The sequence below is a fragment of the Paroedura picta genome, chromosome 9, assembly GCF_049243985.1.
Source record: "Paroedura picta isolate Pp20150507F chromosome 9, Ppicta_v3.0, whole genome shotgun sequence".
NCBI lineage: Eukaryota > Metazoa > Chordata > Lepidosauria > Squamata > Gekkonidae > Paroedura > Paroedura picta.
In genome coordinates, this window is record NC_135377.1 from 32246508 (window position 1) to 32262966 (window position 16459).

General features: G+C 40.8%; 1 protein-coding gene across 1 annotated transcript in view; it reads right to left on the minus strand.

The window, feature by feature from the left end:
- Positions 1-16459, minus strand: part of C9H8orf34 (chromosome 9 C8orf34 homolog) — a 105633-nt gene that overhangs the window by 14412 nt on the left and 74762 nt on the right. Inside the window, exon 11 of the mRNA XM_077352216.1 lies at positions 4561-4681. Within this exon, the coding sequence (XP_077208331.1) occupies positions 4561-4681 (121 nt within the window). The remainder of the gene's footprint in view (positions 1-4560; positions 4682-16459) is intronic.

Genomic DNA, 16459 nt, shown 5'->3' on the forward strand with positions numbered 1-16459 from the left:
TAGGCATAACGATATGACGCTGGAAGATGAGCCCCTCAGGTCGGAAGGTGTCCAATATGCTACTGGGGATGAGCAGACGGCTAGTACGAGTAGCGCCAGAATGAATGAAGCGGCTGGGCCAAAGCCGAAAGGACGCTCAGTTGTGGAAGTAACTGGTGGCGAAAAGACAGTCCGATGCTGTAAAGGTTTTTATTCCATAGGAACCTGGAACGTCAGATCCATGAATCAAGGCAAGCTGGACGTGGTTAAACAAGAAATGAGAAGACTGAACATCGACATTTTAGGAATCAGTGAACTAAAATGGACAGGAATGGGTGAATTTAATTCAGATGACCATCAGGTATACTACTGTGGACAAGAATCTCGCAGAAGAAATGGAGTAGCCTTCATAATCAATAAGAGAATAGGAAAAGCAGTCTTGGGATACAATCTCCAAAATGACAGAATGATCTCAGTTCGAATCCAAGGCAAACCATTCAACATCACAGTGATCCAGGTCTACGCCCCAACCACTGCTGCTGAAGAGGATGAAGTTGATCAGTTCTATGAAGCCCTACAACACCTTCTAGAAGCAACGCCCAAAAATGATGTGCTTATCATCATGGGGGATTGGAATGCTAAAGTAGGAAGCCAAAAGATAACCGGGATAACAGGCAAGTTTGGCCTTGGAGTACAAAATGAAGCAGGGCACAGGCTGGTAGAATTTTGTCAAGAGAATACAATGGTCATAGCAAACACTCTTTTCCAGCAACCCAAGAGACGACTCTACACATGGACATCACCAGACGGTCAACACAGAAATCAGATTGACTATGTGCTCTGCAGCCAAAGATGGAAAAGTTCTATCCAGTCAATAAAAACAAGACCAGGAGCTGATTGTGGTTCAGATCATGAGCTTCTTGTTGCAAAATTTAGGCTTAAATTGAAGAAAGTAGGGAAAAGCACTAGGCCACTCAGGTATGAACTAAATCATATCCCCGACGAATACACAGTGGAGGTGACAAATAGATTTAAGGAATTAGATCTGATAGACAGAGTGCCTGAAGAACTATGGACGGAGGTTCGCAACATTGTACAAGAGGTAGCGACTAAAACCATCCCAAAGAAAAAGAAATGCAAGAAATCAAAATGGCTGTCTGAGGAAGCTTTACAAATAGCTAAGGAGAGAAGGGAAGTGAAAGGCAAGGGAGAAAGAGAAAGATACACCCAATTGAATGCAGAATTCCAGAGAAAAGCTAGAAGAGATAAGAATGCCTTCTTAAATGAACAGTGCAAACAAATAGAAGAAAACAATAGAATGGGGAGGACCAGAGATCTTTTCAAGAAAATTGGAGATATGAAGAGAACGTTTCATGCAAAGATGGGTATGATAAGGGACCAAAATGGTAGGGACCTCACAGAAGCAGAAGAGATTAAACAAAGGTGGCAAAATTATACAGAAGAACTATACAAGAGCGAGCTTAACATCCCTGATGACCACAATGGGGTAGTTACTGACCTGGAGCCAGACATCCTGGAATGTGAAGTCAAATGGGCCTTAGAAAGTCTGAGCAACAATAAAGCTAGTGGTAGTGACAGCATTCCAGTTGAACTATTCAAAATCTTAAAGGACGATGCAGTAAAAGTGCTACACTCAATATGCCAGCAAATTTGGAAAACTCAACAATGGCCACAGGATTGGAAAAGGTCAGTTTACATTCCAATCCCAAAGAAGGGCAATGCCAAAGAATGTTCAAACTACCGCACCATTGCACTAATTTCTCATGCTAGCAAAGTTATGCTCAAAATCCTACAAGCTAGGCTCCAGCAATATGTGGACCGAGAACTTCCAGAAGTACAGGCAGGATTTCGAAGAGGCAGAGGAACTAGAGATCAAATTGCCAACATACGCTGGATCATGGAGAAAGCTAGGGAGTACCAGAAGAACGTCTACTTCTGCTTCATTGACTATGCTAAAGCCTTTGATTGTGTGGAGCACAACAAATTGTGGCAAGTTCTTAAAGAGATGGGAATACCAGAGCATCTTATTTGTCTCTTGAGAAATTTATATGCAGGTCAAGAAGCAACAGTGAGAACTGAACATGGAATCACTGACTGGTTCAAAATTGAGAAAGGAGTTCGGCAAGGCTGTATACTGTCGCCTTGCCTATTTAACTTGTATGCAGAGCACATCATGAGAAATGCGGGATTAGAGGAGTCACAAATTGGGATCAAGATTGCAGGGAGAAATATCAACAACCTCAGATATGCAGATGATACCACTCTAATGGCAGAAAGTGAAGAGGAACTAAAGAGCCTGTTGATGCGGGTGAAGGAGGAGAGTGCGAAAGTTGGCTTGAAACTCAACATCAAGAAAACAAAGATCATGGCATCCGGCCCTCTCAATTCCTGGCAAATAGAAGGGGAAGAAATGGAGATAGTGACAGATTTTATTTTCCTGGGCTCCAAGATCACTGCAGATGGGGACTGCAGCAAAGAAATTAAAAGACGCTTGCTCCTGGGGAGGAAAGCTATGGCAAATCTAGACAGCATCCTAAAAAGCAGAGACATCACCCTGCCAACAAAAGTGCGTTTAGTCAAGGCTATGGTCTTCCCAGTTGCAATGTATGGCTGTGAAAGTTGGACCATAAGGAAGGCCGAGCGTCAAAGAATTGAGGCTTTTGAACTCTGGTGCTGGAGAAGACTCTTGCGAGTCCCTTGGACTGCAAGGCAAACAAACCGGTCAGTCCTAGAGGAGATCAGCCCTGACTGCTCTTTAGAAGGCCAGATCCTGAAGATGAAACTCAAATATTTTGGCCACCTCATGAGAAGGAAGGACTCCCTGGAGAAGAGCCTAATGCTGGGAGCGATCGAGGGCAAAAGAAGAAGGGGACGACAGAGAATGAGGTGGCTGGATGGAGTCACTGAAGCAGTAGGTGCAAACTTAAATGGACTCCGGGGAATGGTAGAGGACAGGAAGGCCTGGAGGATCATTGTCCATGGGGTCGCGATGGGTCGGACACGACTTCGCACATAACAACAACAAGCCATCAGAAGGCAACCACAGCAGCTTGAGCAAAGAACGTTGCAGAATTTTCCTCTGTAGAATTCAGTATGACGCTGGCTAAAAAGCATGACCTTCTTCGGCAGCAAAAGAGGAACTGAGGGTAGGGGGTACTGCTGTGTGACAGCATGTGGTCCCAGGATGGAAACTGTCCTGACTCTAGTGCAGTGTCCTTGGAGGCTTTTAGCTATATTACATCTCAGAGGGAAGGCTTGCTCATGTGTTGTCCCCATGATTCAATGTTCCCAATGAATCAATTTCCCAGTCCAACAGGGCAAGAAGAATAGACACTCAAGATATGGTGTTTATGCTATGAAAAGCATCAGTTCTTACATTTTACCACTTCTTTATGATACACTATGAAGAAAACGCATCACACGTTTTGTCTTTTGTCTTCTTCTGAGATGCTAATCTTGGTGATTAATGAATAACATATTATGCCAGAGCTCTTTAATGTGTTTCCAGTGCTGGATAGATTCAAATGGATAGCCATGTTGGTCTGAAGTAGCACAATAAAATCAGAGTCCAGTAGCACCTTTAAGACCAACAAAGATTTATTCAGGGCGTGAGCTTTTGAGTGCAAGCACTCTTTGTCAGACTATGAACTCCCTGTTATGTAAGGAGTTCATAGTCTGACAAAGAGTGCTTGCACTCGAAAGCCCATGCTCTGAATAAATCTTTGTTGGTCTTAAAGGTGCTACTGGACTCTGATTTTTCCATGTCTATCTATTTTACTACTTTCAATATATCATATGACACAAGTGACACCTCTCCCCATAAGCGTAACCTCGCCTTTCAAAAGAAATGTCGTATACCATACTAAGCAGCATCTCTCTTTGGACAACTTGACTTCCCAATATATATTTTCCTCCACACTCTCAGAACACTTTTGCTCAACACAAGAAGCTTTTCTGGTGGCAAGTGTAAGGATTGGGGTGAAATGTTACACTGTAGATGCCTAAAGCTAGGCAATTGGGCCCTTGGGATCAGCTCCCTTTTGGAATTTCTATAGTGTTAATAATAGAAATTAGTCTTTGAACAATAAAAGTTCCACTGTCCTATTTCCACAAGGCGTACCTTGATGAACTTTTATGGGCTTAATTTTGCAACCCTTTCACAGAAACAATTTAGTTCAAGTAATCGCTGTACAGCCAAGGATTATTCTAGAGGCTGTGGAAACTAAACAAAATGGGTTACTAGTATAATATTTCCTTCAAACTCTGAGTTCTCTGGAGTCATTGGGAAAATTTATGCAGTACAGTCCAACAGTAATAACAGTAATTCACCAACACTGACAAGTTACTGTGCTATGTGTGAGAAAGTTATACAGATAGAATTTGATTATGATGCAGAGTTATGATTCAAAATTAGTCTTAAGATGAATATTTCTGTTAACTCAGCATGTACAATAGGAATGAAGATATGGGGTGTGTGTGGAATTATTTAGCTTCTTATTCACCCAAATTATTTCTATCTAATTATGTGCAAAATCAGGTTTTGAAAGGCACTATACTTACCAGCAAGGTGTTTTTCCAGGGTTTGCAGTTCTTTTGCAGCCAACGAATCTTGTAAAACTTTCTGGCTTGGGTCATCCCCACTTCTGGAACTCATAATGTCTACATCCCAAACTAGTTGGTTCTAATGTGATTAAAAATGAAGGAGAATATTATGTTTGTCTGTGCTTTGAGGTTCATTTTTAAAAATAACATAAAATTAAATAAAATCGTAAATGGCATGTTCTTTTAATCAATAACTAAGCTAGTGCTGCTTACCTGTATTATGTTCTGAACTGAACACAGTGGGTCAAAACCTGCAATGATTTATGTATGGTATGATTTTAATGACTTCAGCAAGAGTGCATTGAGATTAAATCAACATCAATTTGGCCAAATACTTATACAATTCATAACCTCTGGGGACAAAACAGCATTTCCAATGCAGTGGTATGGCTGCAAAAATATTCCTTTCAGATAAAAAAAAGTGGTGACAGCATTACTGTATTTGGAAAGGCTGCTGGCAAGGAAAGGACTTTCTCTGTCACTTGGCTATAGAACACTGGGGTGTTCAGAATTACTTACTATATTTATTGGAACCTGACCAACTGATTTTTAAAAGTTGCTTTTTAAACTGAAAAGACCATGAAGTAAACTTGGTAGTTTCTTTATATATTTTGTGGAAATAAGAAAAAGCATATGACCAGATGTGGAAGACTATTCCAGAAAACAATGAGACCAAAAATTAAAACATTTTTATCTAATGAGTGTTTTTAATATGTTTCCCCCCCTCCCCAGACAAACTCCAAATGTGACACTATGCTGCTTCCAAGAATATCACCCATTTTCCCAGGGGCTTTCCAAATCTATCTTCCCAGCCCCTCTTAACTGGTGTTGAGGTGACTGCTACCGTGGGAGCAGCTGTGGGGTGCTAACAGTACTATGGTGATAGGTGGGAAGTATCCATCAGTCATCTGGTACCATCTTTTCCTGCCTTCATCTCTTAAAGTAATTAATATTGTTTTGGCAGTGTCTGAGCTAGGAATTTTGGAAATACTCCAAAAGGAAGAACTGTTATCTCTTCCTACCTAAAGAACTCTTATTTCTTTCTGCCTGCCTGATATCACAGATAGTGAGATTAGGGAGGCTAGAAGAAGATGAATGAATTACAATTTTTGCCAGAGAAGAACTTTTGGGTTTGCATTTCATATGGGAGGCAAGTATCATAAGCAACACAATTTGCATTTTTAAACAAGTGGATTCAATTTTTAATAGTATCACTAATCTGATGATGAATTCTTATACTTTCAAATTAACTATATTAGGCCTACCTAGAAAAAATCTCACTTAATTTAGAAAGTGTAGTATGCAATGGATGGGGATGCAAGATTGTAACACAATTCATTTGAGAGTAAGCACTACTGAAATTAGTAGACTTCAGAGTAAGCATGGAAAATCTTCTACAACTACATCACTAGTCCAAAACAGGAAATATAATCCAAATTTTAAAAACCTGTAAATGTATTTTCTGGGTTTTGTATAATTTATTATCAACAATGAACACAATACCATACACTTATATGCTTCCTTATTGTTTGAAATAGTTTTTATGTAGCCATATACATAAACTGGCATGTTTATTAAAAAAACTGCTAAAACTGTGAAGTTCAACATTAGTACAGGACAGAAACTCTGGCTCTATTTAAATATCACATCAGTCAATACTTTAAATGCTGCTAGAAGTATTTATCTGGCATATTTCCTTGCTAATGCAAAATTTGGAATGAGGACGTTCCAACGGAGTGCACAAACATGTTCCTAAAGCAGAACTAGTCCAATTTTGAAAAGCTTCTTTTTTTATTTCAACATTTGGCATTCTACCCAGATAAACACATGAAGCTGTCCTATATCAAATCAGACAACTCTTCCTTCAAGATCAGTATTGTCCACTCAAACTGACAGCAGCAATACAGGCTTTGAGGTACAAATTCCATTATATCACTTACTACCAGATCTTTCAGATGAAAATACTTGGGGATCACACCTGAGACCTTCTGCATGCGAAGTACATGTCCAACGACGAAGCCATGGCTCCACCCAAATTATTAAAGTACTAGGGGCCAAGGCTGTTGCATTCAGGAATACAATGGGCACAAGTTTGGGGGGGGGGTGGAGTGGCAAAAACTCTGTGGATGGCCTCCCCCTCGCCCCAGGTCCTGGAAAGGTGGCAGGCAGCTGTTAGGGAACTCACTGGCAGGGGCAGCTTTCATGCAGCAGGGATCTGTAGCCTCCGAGGGAAGTGGAAGGAGGAGGGGGTGGTCAGGGGTGGGGGATGGAAGGCAATTGGCTGGCTGCTGGACTGACAGGCAAGCCGGTTGGAGGAGGAGGAGGCACTCAGGGACGGGACAGCTGCCCTGAGTGGGTTTTATGTGCTGAGTGGCACTTAAGCCATGAGACACGCTCCTCCTCCTGCAAGGCCTTACCAGAAATATATTATGTGGAACAGATGTACATGGAACTGCTGCATGTCTAATGTACATTGAAATGGTAATTTCAGGTATGTGAACGGTTCCACTTATCAAGCTCTGTTGGATATAAAACACCATAGTTTATTTAAGGTGTGGAAACCTCAGATCCTCGTATTTCCCCCCTCTTATTCCAATACAAGGGTAGTCAAACTGCGGCCCTCCAGATGTCCATGGACTACAATTCCCATGAGCCCCTGCCAGTGAATGCTGGCAGGGGCTCATGGGAATTGTAGTCCATGGACATCTGGAGGGCCGCAGTTTGACTACCCCTGCTTTAATATATTGATCTACTATTGAATATTTGAATCAAACTGAGGCGGCCACATCAACTATAAAAGGTTACAACAAACTGTGATGACGGGGTTTGTTGGTGGGAAGAAATACCTGTTGGTGGTTTAGTGGGATGATGTCACAAAGCAGTTGTATGAATGCCATTTGTCTTACATGGCTTCTTGTGTATTTGTCAGAATTAGAATTTCACGAAATGGCAAGAAGCAACTCCACAAGTGACTTGTGCATCTGTTTTGTAGAACAACAGTGTAACCTCCAAAAGGAAATCTGCACATTTCCTCAATGGCAATGCGTGTCTTGGGTGGTATAGAAACACGGGACAAAAAGCAGGCGATTAAGATTCTCATGTAACTGCTTCATGTCATTTCCTGTAATCTGCAAAGCTTCCTAAAGTAAAGAATTGTTAAGTGAGTAGTAGCACCTGAGATCTGCAACTCTCATCTGTCCACAGCCTGGAATTCATGAAGCTATAATGCAAAAGGCCAGAATTCTGTCTGATTCTAGCTTCAAGGCCTAGCAAGCCTCAAGGGTAGAGTTCTTTGGCCCCTCTAAGGAATGTGTAACTAAAACACAGATTGTGATGTTGTAACTCTTCAACTTTCTTATTTAGTATTGTAGTTATTTCCCATCATTATATCTGAGCAGGTGAATTAGGTGGAACACAAGAAAACAAAATATGCCAGGTCAGTGAAAGTTTAACTCCATAGTGACATCTGGTGGCTAGAAAAGAGATTCTATTGCCTGCTGCTTTAATAAGTGAAAGCTAATGAATGATAATATTAATAGGAATTCAATGACATCTAACCATGTGCAAGCACTGTTATGACATTGCTTGTATTCCTAGTATCTGGATTTTCCTTTTGGATCAACATGGCTCTAAATAATGTCTTTCTACAATTAATCTTTCATTAAAGCCTCGGGTATCCTCATAATGGAAAGTTATATTGTAAAAATGTGTTTGACAGCAGCATATGCCATATGCCAATATTTAAATTCCTTTCCAATTGTCTTCATAATTTCGTCAAGTACATTGTATTTATTTTTGTCTATACTCAAGATTACTGCAGACGAATTCCTTATGGCATGAATATTTTACAAAGAAAATGAATAAATTCAATCACTACTTTAATGGTGTTTTTGTATTTTTGGAAAACACCATAATCTGACTGCAAAGGGAGATGCTTGCCTTAAATATCAACAGATTAAAAATGGAAGCAATATCCATATCTAATTTAAGCAATGCATTTGGTCAGATACAAGTCATTTTTTAACTCTTACAGTTAGAGGGAAAACAGAAGAAGATATTAAGGGCATTGAGGCAAAGATGTTCCTTAAGGATAAATGAATCCTGTTGAAAATCTGTCCCTAACCCATAGATTGCTGCTCAGTTCTATGAATATATGTTGCAACATGAACTAGCTATAGTTAAATTGAGCTTGCCCTTGATTCTTCAGGATAGTACGTGAACTCCTAAGGCCCAACTACTTGGAATTCTTAGTGTGTACATACTTCTCCAGTTCCTTCCACCATATGTCTATTGGATAAGGACATTATATTTTGTATTGGAAAAGCAGGTTCCACCTCAGGAAAGGTTAAATGAAGCTTCTGTGGTCCCCATTTGGCCACACTCCAGGTGAACTCTGATCACTGGGCTAATTGCTCTTTTAAACTGCCCTAGCTTTTCCTAGTTTTTTCATTCGACCTCTTCCTTTTGTCTGTAGCAAGGCACCATTCATCCTTCAGCCAAAGCTGGAAGATTTATTCTACTTACTTCATTCTTTAAAGGCTAATTTTGCTGCTTTTCTTGCAAATGAAGAATACTGATGTCAGAGAATAGGAGTAAGCTTGACCCTGGTTTTCCTATCCTACTAGCAATGCACACGTTAAGTATGCAGAGTATATGATAGAAGGGATATTCTTTCCAGTTAGAATGCAAGCTAGTGTAAATTGATTCCAACAATTTACTAGGATACATCAAGAATGAAAGTCTGCAATGAAGGTCAATCCTTTTTGAACTGATGTGCTTATGATTTTTCTTATGTCTCATGTTTGTCATACCAAGACCACTTCTATGATGCATTATACCTGTGTGTAATGTTGGTGGCGGAAAAGTCATTTTGAGGACAAGAGATGTTCAGAGGTGGTTTGCCATTGTTTGGCTTTGCGTAGCAAGCTTGAACTTCATGGTCTCCCATCTAAGCATGAACCAGGACCAATCCTGTTTAGTATCTGTGATCTGATAAGACCGGGCTAGCCTGGGCTATCCAAGTTAGGGCACATGTAATGTTATAACAGTGCATTTGCCTCTAAATTACTGCAGCCATGATATCACTCTTATGTTGCAATGCTAATTATTTAGTTATACTTACCGTTATGCAATTCTAAGTACAATGACTTCTGCAGAAGATACTCTCAGTGATACAAGACTTAAATATTTCCAGAATCAATATACAACACAAGCTCCTTAGCATTGTATTGTAAAAGACACAGATAACACTAAACTGTTTTTGACTGGGATCAATGAAGAGCCTATGATATAACATCTTATTGGCTTCAGCCCATAAAAACCTCAGAAGAGCTTGCAACCTAGAATAAATAAGACCTGAAGAGTTGTAACATTTGCAAGCAGGCTGATGACTGGAATCTTAGCCATTTTTATAATTTTAATTCCTATTGTTTTTGTGTTTTATGATGAATGTTTTTATTGTATTTATTATGTTGTAAACTGACCCTACCTGGCACTCAGGTGGGACAATTATATAAATCTAAATACTGTATATAGTTGAGTATAACTGTATAACTATAGTTGAGTATAACTGTATATAGTTGAGTATATAAAGGGTACAAAGGAGAGCGACGAAGATGACCAAGCCCTATGAAGATAGGTTGAGGGACTTGGGAATGTTCAGCCTGGAGAAAAGGAGGTTGAGAGGGGACATGATAGCCCTCTTTAAGTATTTTAAAGGTTGTCACTTGGAGGAGGGCAGGATGCTGTTTCTGTTGGCTGCAGAGGAGAGGACACGCAGTAATGGGTTTAAACTTCAAGTACAACGATATAGGCTAGATATCAGGAAAAAAATTTTCACAGTCAGAGTAGTTCAGCAGTGGAATAGGCTGCCTAAGGAGGTGGTGAGCTCCCCCTCACTGGCAGTCTTCAAGCAAAGGTTGGATACACACTTTTCTTGGATGCTTTAGGATGCTTAGGGCTGATCCTGCGTTGAGCAGGGGGTTGAACTAGATGGCCTGTATGGCCCCTTCCAACTCTATGATTCTATGATAAGCCGACTTTTTCAGCACATTTTTTAATGCTGAAAAAGTCCTCCAAGGCTTATACTCAAGTGAGGGTCCCACTTACCTGTTATTGTTGATACCATATTTTTGTGGTAAAATTAAGTGCCTCAGCTAAAATTCAGGTCAGCTTAGGCTAGAGTATATACAGGGTAAGGAAAAATAAATATATCCAATATTCAATTTGCTAGATTTATTATTTCAGGTATAGATACTTATCAAATACTTTCAAATGGATGATTTGTAGGTTCTCAGGGTACATGTCTTACCCATGCTCCCCATGCCTCCAGACCCAGAGCCAGCCAGCACTCCAGAAAACACAGCTGAGTCAGATGCAGAACCCAGACCCAGCATGTCACTTTCAGTACGGCCATCAAAAATCGAGTTGGGGATCAGGACCATCCAGACTCACCAGATGATTAGCAGCCTGGGCCCAGACAGGCTCCCACACAGCCATACCTGCAAGCCTCCTCTAGATTCAGGGACAAGGCCCCATCTAGCCTGGAAAACTCACTGGAGCAGTAGCAACAGCATCACCAGACCAACCTGGCTGCTGTCAGAAAATCAGCCCAGCTGCAAGCCCTCTGACTGAAGGCTACTCCACCCAGACAAGCCTCTCCATGGGTGCAACACATGCACGCCCTGCCCATCTGCTTAGAAATCCGGTGTTTCCTGGTCACTGTGGTGAAGCTCTACCCATTTGATCCCAGTTCCTGACTTTGCCTTGGTTCTTCACTTCATTTCTCATTCCTGACTTCGGCTTGGCTCTAGACTCCGTTCCTGTTCCTGACACTGGTTCAGCTTTTGACTCTGCTCCCCAGCTCCTCGACTACAGTATGGCTTTGGAACTCCCTTTGGTACTGACCACGGTCCAGCTCTTGACTCTGCTCCCCTGCCTGTCCTCCTTGATGGACTGACTCCCTCGGTTTTTGACCCTTCCGAGGGGACTTTGGACTCCGAGCTTACTTAATGATTTGGTTTTGGCTGCCCACCCAAGGAGGTAATTACAATACCCTGTGTGCGGCCTGGCAGGGCAGCACAGTACATCTATTTCCAGCTTTGTAACAAGGATGAAATCATTAAGTAAACTCATTGTATGAATTAGGGGGTGAGGCCTCTACTCCTTTTGAATAGAATTTGTCAAAGCAAGTTGAAGAGGAACTAGGGTGCATGCAGTTCCATGCCTGTAAAAGCAGGCACCACACTCAAACCTTCTATTTGTGGACCTCATTCTGGAGATTACTGGGATAGTAACAAAACAAATAGAAACCTGAAAATCAGCAGGGATACTTATTTCAAAAACCCTCCCTACCAAATGTTATAGGCAAATATCTGATTGAAATTTTTGCTGTACACATTTCTGGAAAAACTTTACACTAGCTTAATGAAATAATTCAATCTCAAAAAAAATATTCATGCATATCATGGATAAGCAGTTTTACAGTACATATCTGACCATGCTCAAATAGAAGCATATCTTGTTAATTTCAACTTTTCCTGAAATCTGGCCCTCTCATTAATCCTTTTCTAATTACTAAAGGCTGACTGCTCTTCCAGAAACTAATGTGTTTACGCAGAGTTCTTCCCACCAGATTAATTTTTTTCAATTAGATTTTTTCAACTGTTCTGTCTTTTTGCCTCCATGATCATTTCTGGCACATGGTGTGAGCTAGTCAACTTTTCTAAATGCAATCTAAAAATAATAATCCTCCTCCAAGTTTTGTTGCAGTACTGGCAGCTATTTTTTAATCCCTGTGTCCAACATTAGGGTCCGTTCTACTTGATATTCCATGTAATTGAAATTACAAGCTTTCTCCTTGGTATGGCAGCGTGCCAACAGGTCTTTATGACAAAAGCATACTGAACTAGTCCTCACTCAAACTTGATTTAGGGTTTTGCCAAAAGGAGAAAATATGTGCAAATATTTATGAGGAATACCATATACAGAAACAGCCCTCTATATTGTGGTGGGAGATTTTTTTAAAAATGTATCACAGGTAGAAATAGTAAGCATTTCTATAGATAAATACTACATTACAAAAGCAATTCTATGCAGTTCTCCTCAGAACTAAGCCACATTTTAAATTAATGAATCAATTATATTAATATATTTTGGTCATTTGACATATTAGTAAAAGGATGTATGGAGGAGGAAGTAATCACTATATACTCCATAATGTGCATGAAAAAGTCTTATTTTATTATATGAAAAAGTTTGGAGATATCTTTTAACTTTTTCTTTGAAGATGAAGAATTTGGAACAGATGCACAATTTTTGGATGTGGGACACATCTCCTGGTGTGCCACCTGAAACAGATATTAATATGGATGTGACGTCCGTAGTCCCACCCCAGGGAGCATGTTAAAAAAGGCAGAAGAGGCCAAGGGAACTGAGGAGGCTAAGGCTCCCCCCGGGGGCCCAGCCATTGCCTGAGAAACCAGCGGGAGACAAGGAGGTGGCCATGCTGCCTCTGAGGCCTAGGCAGAGGCCACCCCACCACCTGTGAGACCAACCAACGTTTGCAATGCCAGCAGGGGCTGAGGAAGTGGCGGAGGCGGCCCCAGGGTAAAAAGAGGGAGGGGGAGGGGAAAGGAAACGGTGTGTGCGCATATCTGTTTGCGAGTGTTCGTACATGCGTTTGTGCATGTGCATGTGTGTTTGCTAGGGAGGGAGGAGATTGGGAAACCAACGGGTTAGGGGAAACGTGAGGGGGAACGGAACTGAGTCTCTTTGTGTTTGCTTTGGAGGAAGGGATGGAAAGCCAGGGAAGGGCTTGGAAAACCAACAGGTAATGTGGAGAAGGGAAGGGAGACTCTGTGTGCCTATGTATGTCCTGATGAATCATTCATTTTTCTTTGGATCTGTATGAAGAGTCATTCAACAGTGTTGCCATAGCTTTATTTACATGCCCTCATGATTAATGGCTGGGAACACAGAGGCTCCAATGCCAAGGAGACCCCAAAATATCAGGGTGGCAATTATGAGTCTGTAGCTTGGGACCTATTGGAAGGGGATTGGTTCAGCCCAGTTCTCAACCCATTAACCAATGTTGTGTAATTTGCAAGCTAGACCTTTAAATGCTCAGTCTATGTTGAGAGCTATTCATCTTCTTAAAAATACTAGCACCTTATTTCTAAGCCTTCAGAAATACCTGACAGCTAAATAGGTGCAGACAGTGTAATGTGAAGGAGGAGGAGGAGGAGTTGGTTCTTATATGCTGCTTTCTGTACCCGAAGGAGTCTCAAAGTGGCTTACATTCACCTTCCCTTTCCCCTCCCCACAACAGACACCCTGTGAGGTAAGTGAGGCTGAGAGAGCCCTGATATTACTGCTCAGTCAGAACAGCTTTATCAGTACTGTGGCGAGGCCAAGGTCACCCAGCTGGTTGCATGTGGGGGAGTGCGGAATCAAACCCGACTTGCCAGATTAGAAGTCCGCATTCCTAACCACTACACCCTAACCACTACACTAAACCATGCTCCTGTAACCTGATGACCAGACTACTGCAATACTGTCTACTTAGAGTTGCCCCTAAATACAATTTATAAGTACACAACACAGCAACTCAAAGTTATGTTCAAGCAGGTTCTCTTCAATATACTGAATCTTACCTTCAAAGCCCTACCTGATCCTTGTACCTAGACTGACTCTCCTGTTACAGGCCTATATACTCAGAGATTTCTTCTGTCCATACTTTTAAATATTAAGTTTTATTATCTAGTTATATTTATATTTTTTGTATTTTACTTGATGAATATTTTATTGTTTTATAGGCCATTAAAGGATATGTGACAATGATGTGATTCTTAAAATTAAGTGTGCTACACTTTGAACAAAAACTGCATGATTGACCCTGTGGGAACTATCTTCTAGACAAGGTCAGGAGGAAGCCTATTCCTCCTAGATGCACTATAAAGCCTTCCCATTCAAAAGAGCCCTTCTGAACTATTTCCGATGAGCCCATCAGTACAGTAATCCTGCAGCGCAGGACCCATCACTTGGCTGAAACGCTAACCTTGTTATATTGCCAGATGCTAATGTCTGCAGATAAATATATTAAGGTCTACAAATATTTTTAAAATCAGAAAATGCAAATGTTATTATCTTCATTTCAGAGGAGGTCTGAAAGCAGGGTGTTGTATTGAATAGTCTTTACCCCTTTTTCACATAAGATGAAAGTGAATCAAGAAAACAAAAGTATGCATACCAAATAACAATTAGAAGATAAAAGGCACCTAAAAGAAGAAAAGCCATAGATGGTAGAGCTAAGGAGGATACGTTATTCATGCGCTGACAAGTGCAAAAAAATGGAGTATTACACTAATTATTTTTGGTAGGAAAGGCATTTATTACTTTCTGTCTCTTCTTTCGGTCTTGCTGGTTTAGGTTTTGCTTTGCTTTTGTTTCAAGGCAGCTGTTTTATCAGGTTTGAGTTTATTTTCTTTCCAAGATGCTTATCTGCATCCATTCTGATATGACGTTGAATGTAACCAAATTAGCACTCGGTGTGAGGGTGAAACAACTGGCACACAGACATAGAGAAGCCTTCTCTTCTATTGCTGTTTCTCCCAAGGCATTTTTTTCATCTTTTGTTTTTTAAATATTATTTTAATGTATTATTATTATTATTAATTAGATTTATTACTCGCCTCTCCCCAAAGGCTCAAGGTGAGTCACAAAATTTAAAACCCCAATAAAAACCCATACAGTAAAAAACACATACAAAAATAACAATACACACATATACCAACCATAATAGTACAAGATGTGGCAAAAAAGCAGAACCCTTTTCTACACTACCCCTAGATAACCCGTTCTAGAGGGGAGGGAGACAAAGGCTGTTGTTGGCATTCGCTACTGTAACTTAGTTTATTCCTCGGGGGGGGGGGGCTGATCTTCCTTGCGGTCCAGCCTCAACCAATGTAGGTTGCTTAGGAGTGGGTTCTATACTTTTGTTGCCATTTTTACTGATAATTCTGAGGGTATGTTTTACAGTTAAGCATTTGGAAATGGGACTATGAAGACTGAGACAGCATTACCTTTTAATAACTTAACACCACCCTTTTCTAAACAAAGTAAAATAGACAATTATTTTTGCATGGCAGCTTCCTCTTTATCTGTAACATACAGATATAGATAGTTAACAATAATGTCCTAGCTTGGAAAGAATCTCTTTTTCTAGAGTAGAAATTATCTCATCTGAATTTGCCCAATGTCCTAGTAATCAGCCAACTGTAGTGCTAAAGGCATGTACTGAGTGACTGACAAAGCAGACATTTCTAGTTCCTCGAGATGAAATGCAGAATTGCCAGGCTACTACAAATGTTCTATCTGGTTCCGGGGATAACGGGATGAATGCTCAGCAGGATTATGTGGTGTTTTTGGTGCTAAACAGAATTCTTCTTTTCCACTCGAACCTAATATATAATGTCTAGTTTTAGCTTTTTTAGATGGTAAAAGATTTTTTTCTCTTCTGAGGATTATTAAGTCCATTTCTATTCCATATTCAGCTGGTGCTTCGTCAGCTGCACTGGTCACCAGTCTGCTTCCAGATCAAGTTTAAGGTATTGGTTTTAACCTTTAAGGCTATACGTGGCCTGGGTCCTATCTATCTGCGGGACCGCTTATCTGTTTATGCCTTCTGCAAAGCATTACGCTCTGCAGGTATGAATCTGCTGGTTGTCCCGGGCCCCCGAGACATTCACCTGGCCCAGGCCAGAGCTTTTTCGGCCCTGGCTCCAACCCAGTGGAATGAACTCCCGGAATAACTAAGGGTCCTGTCACAGTTGTCAGTTTTCCACAGGGCCTGCAAAAT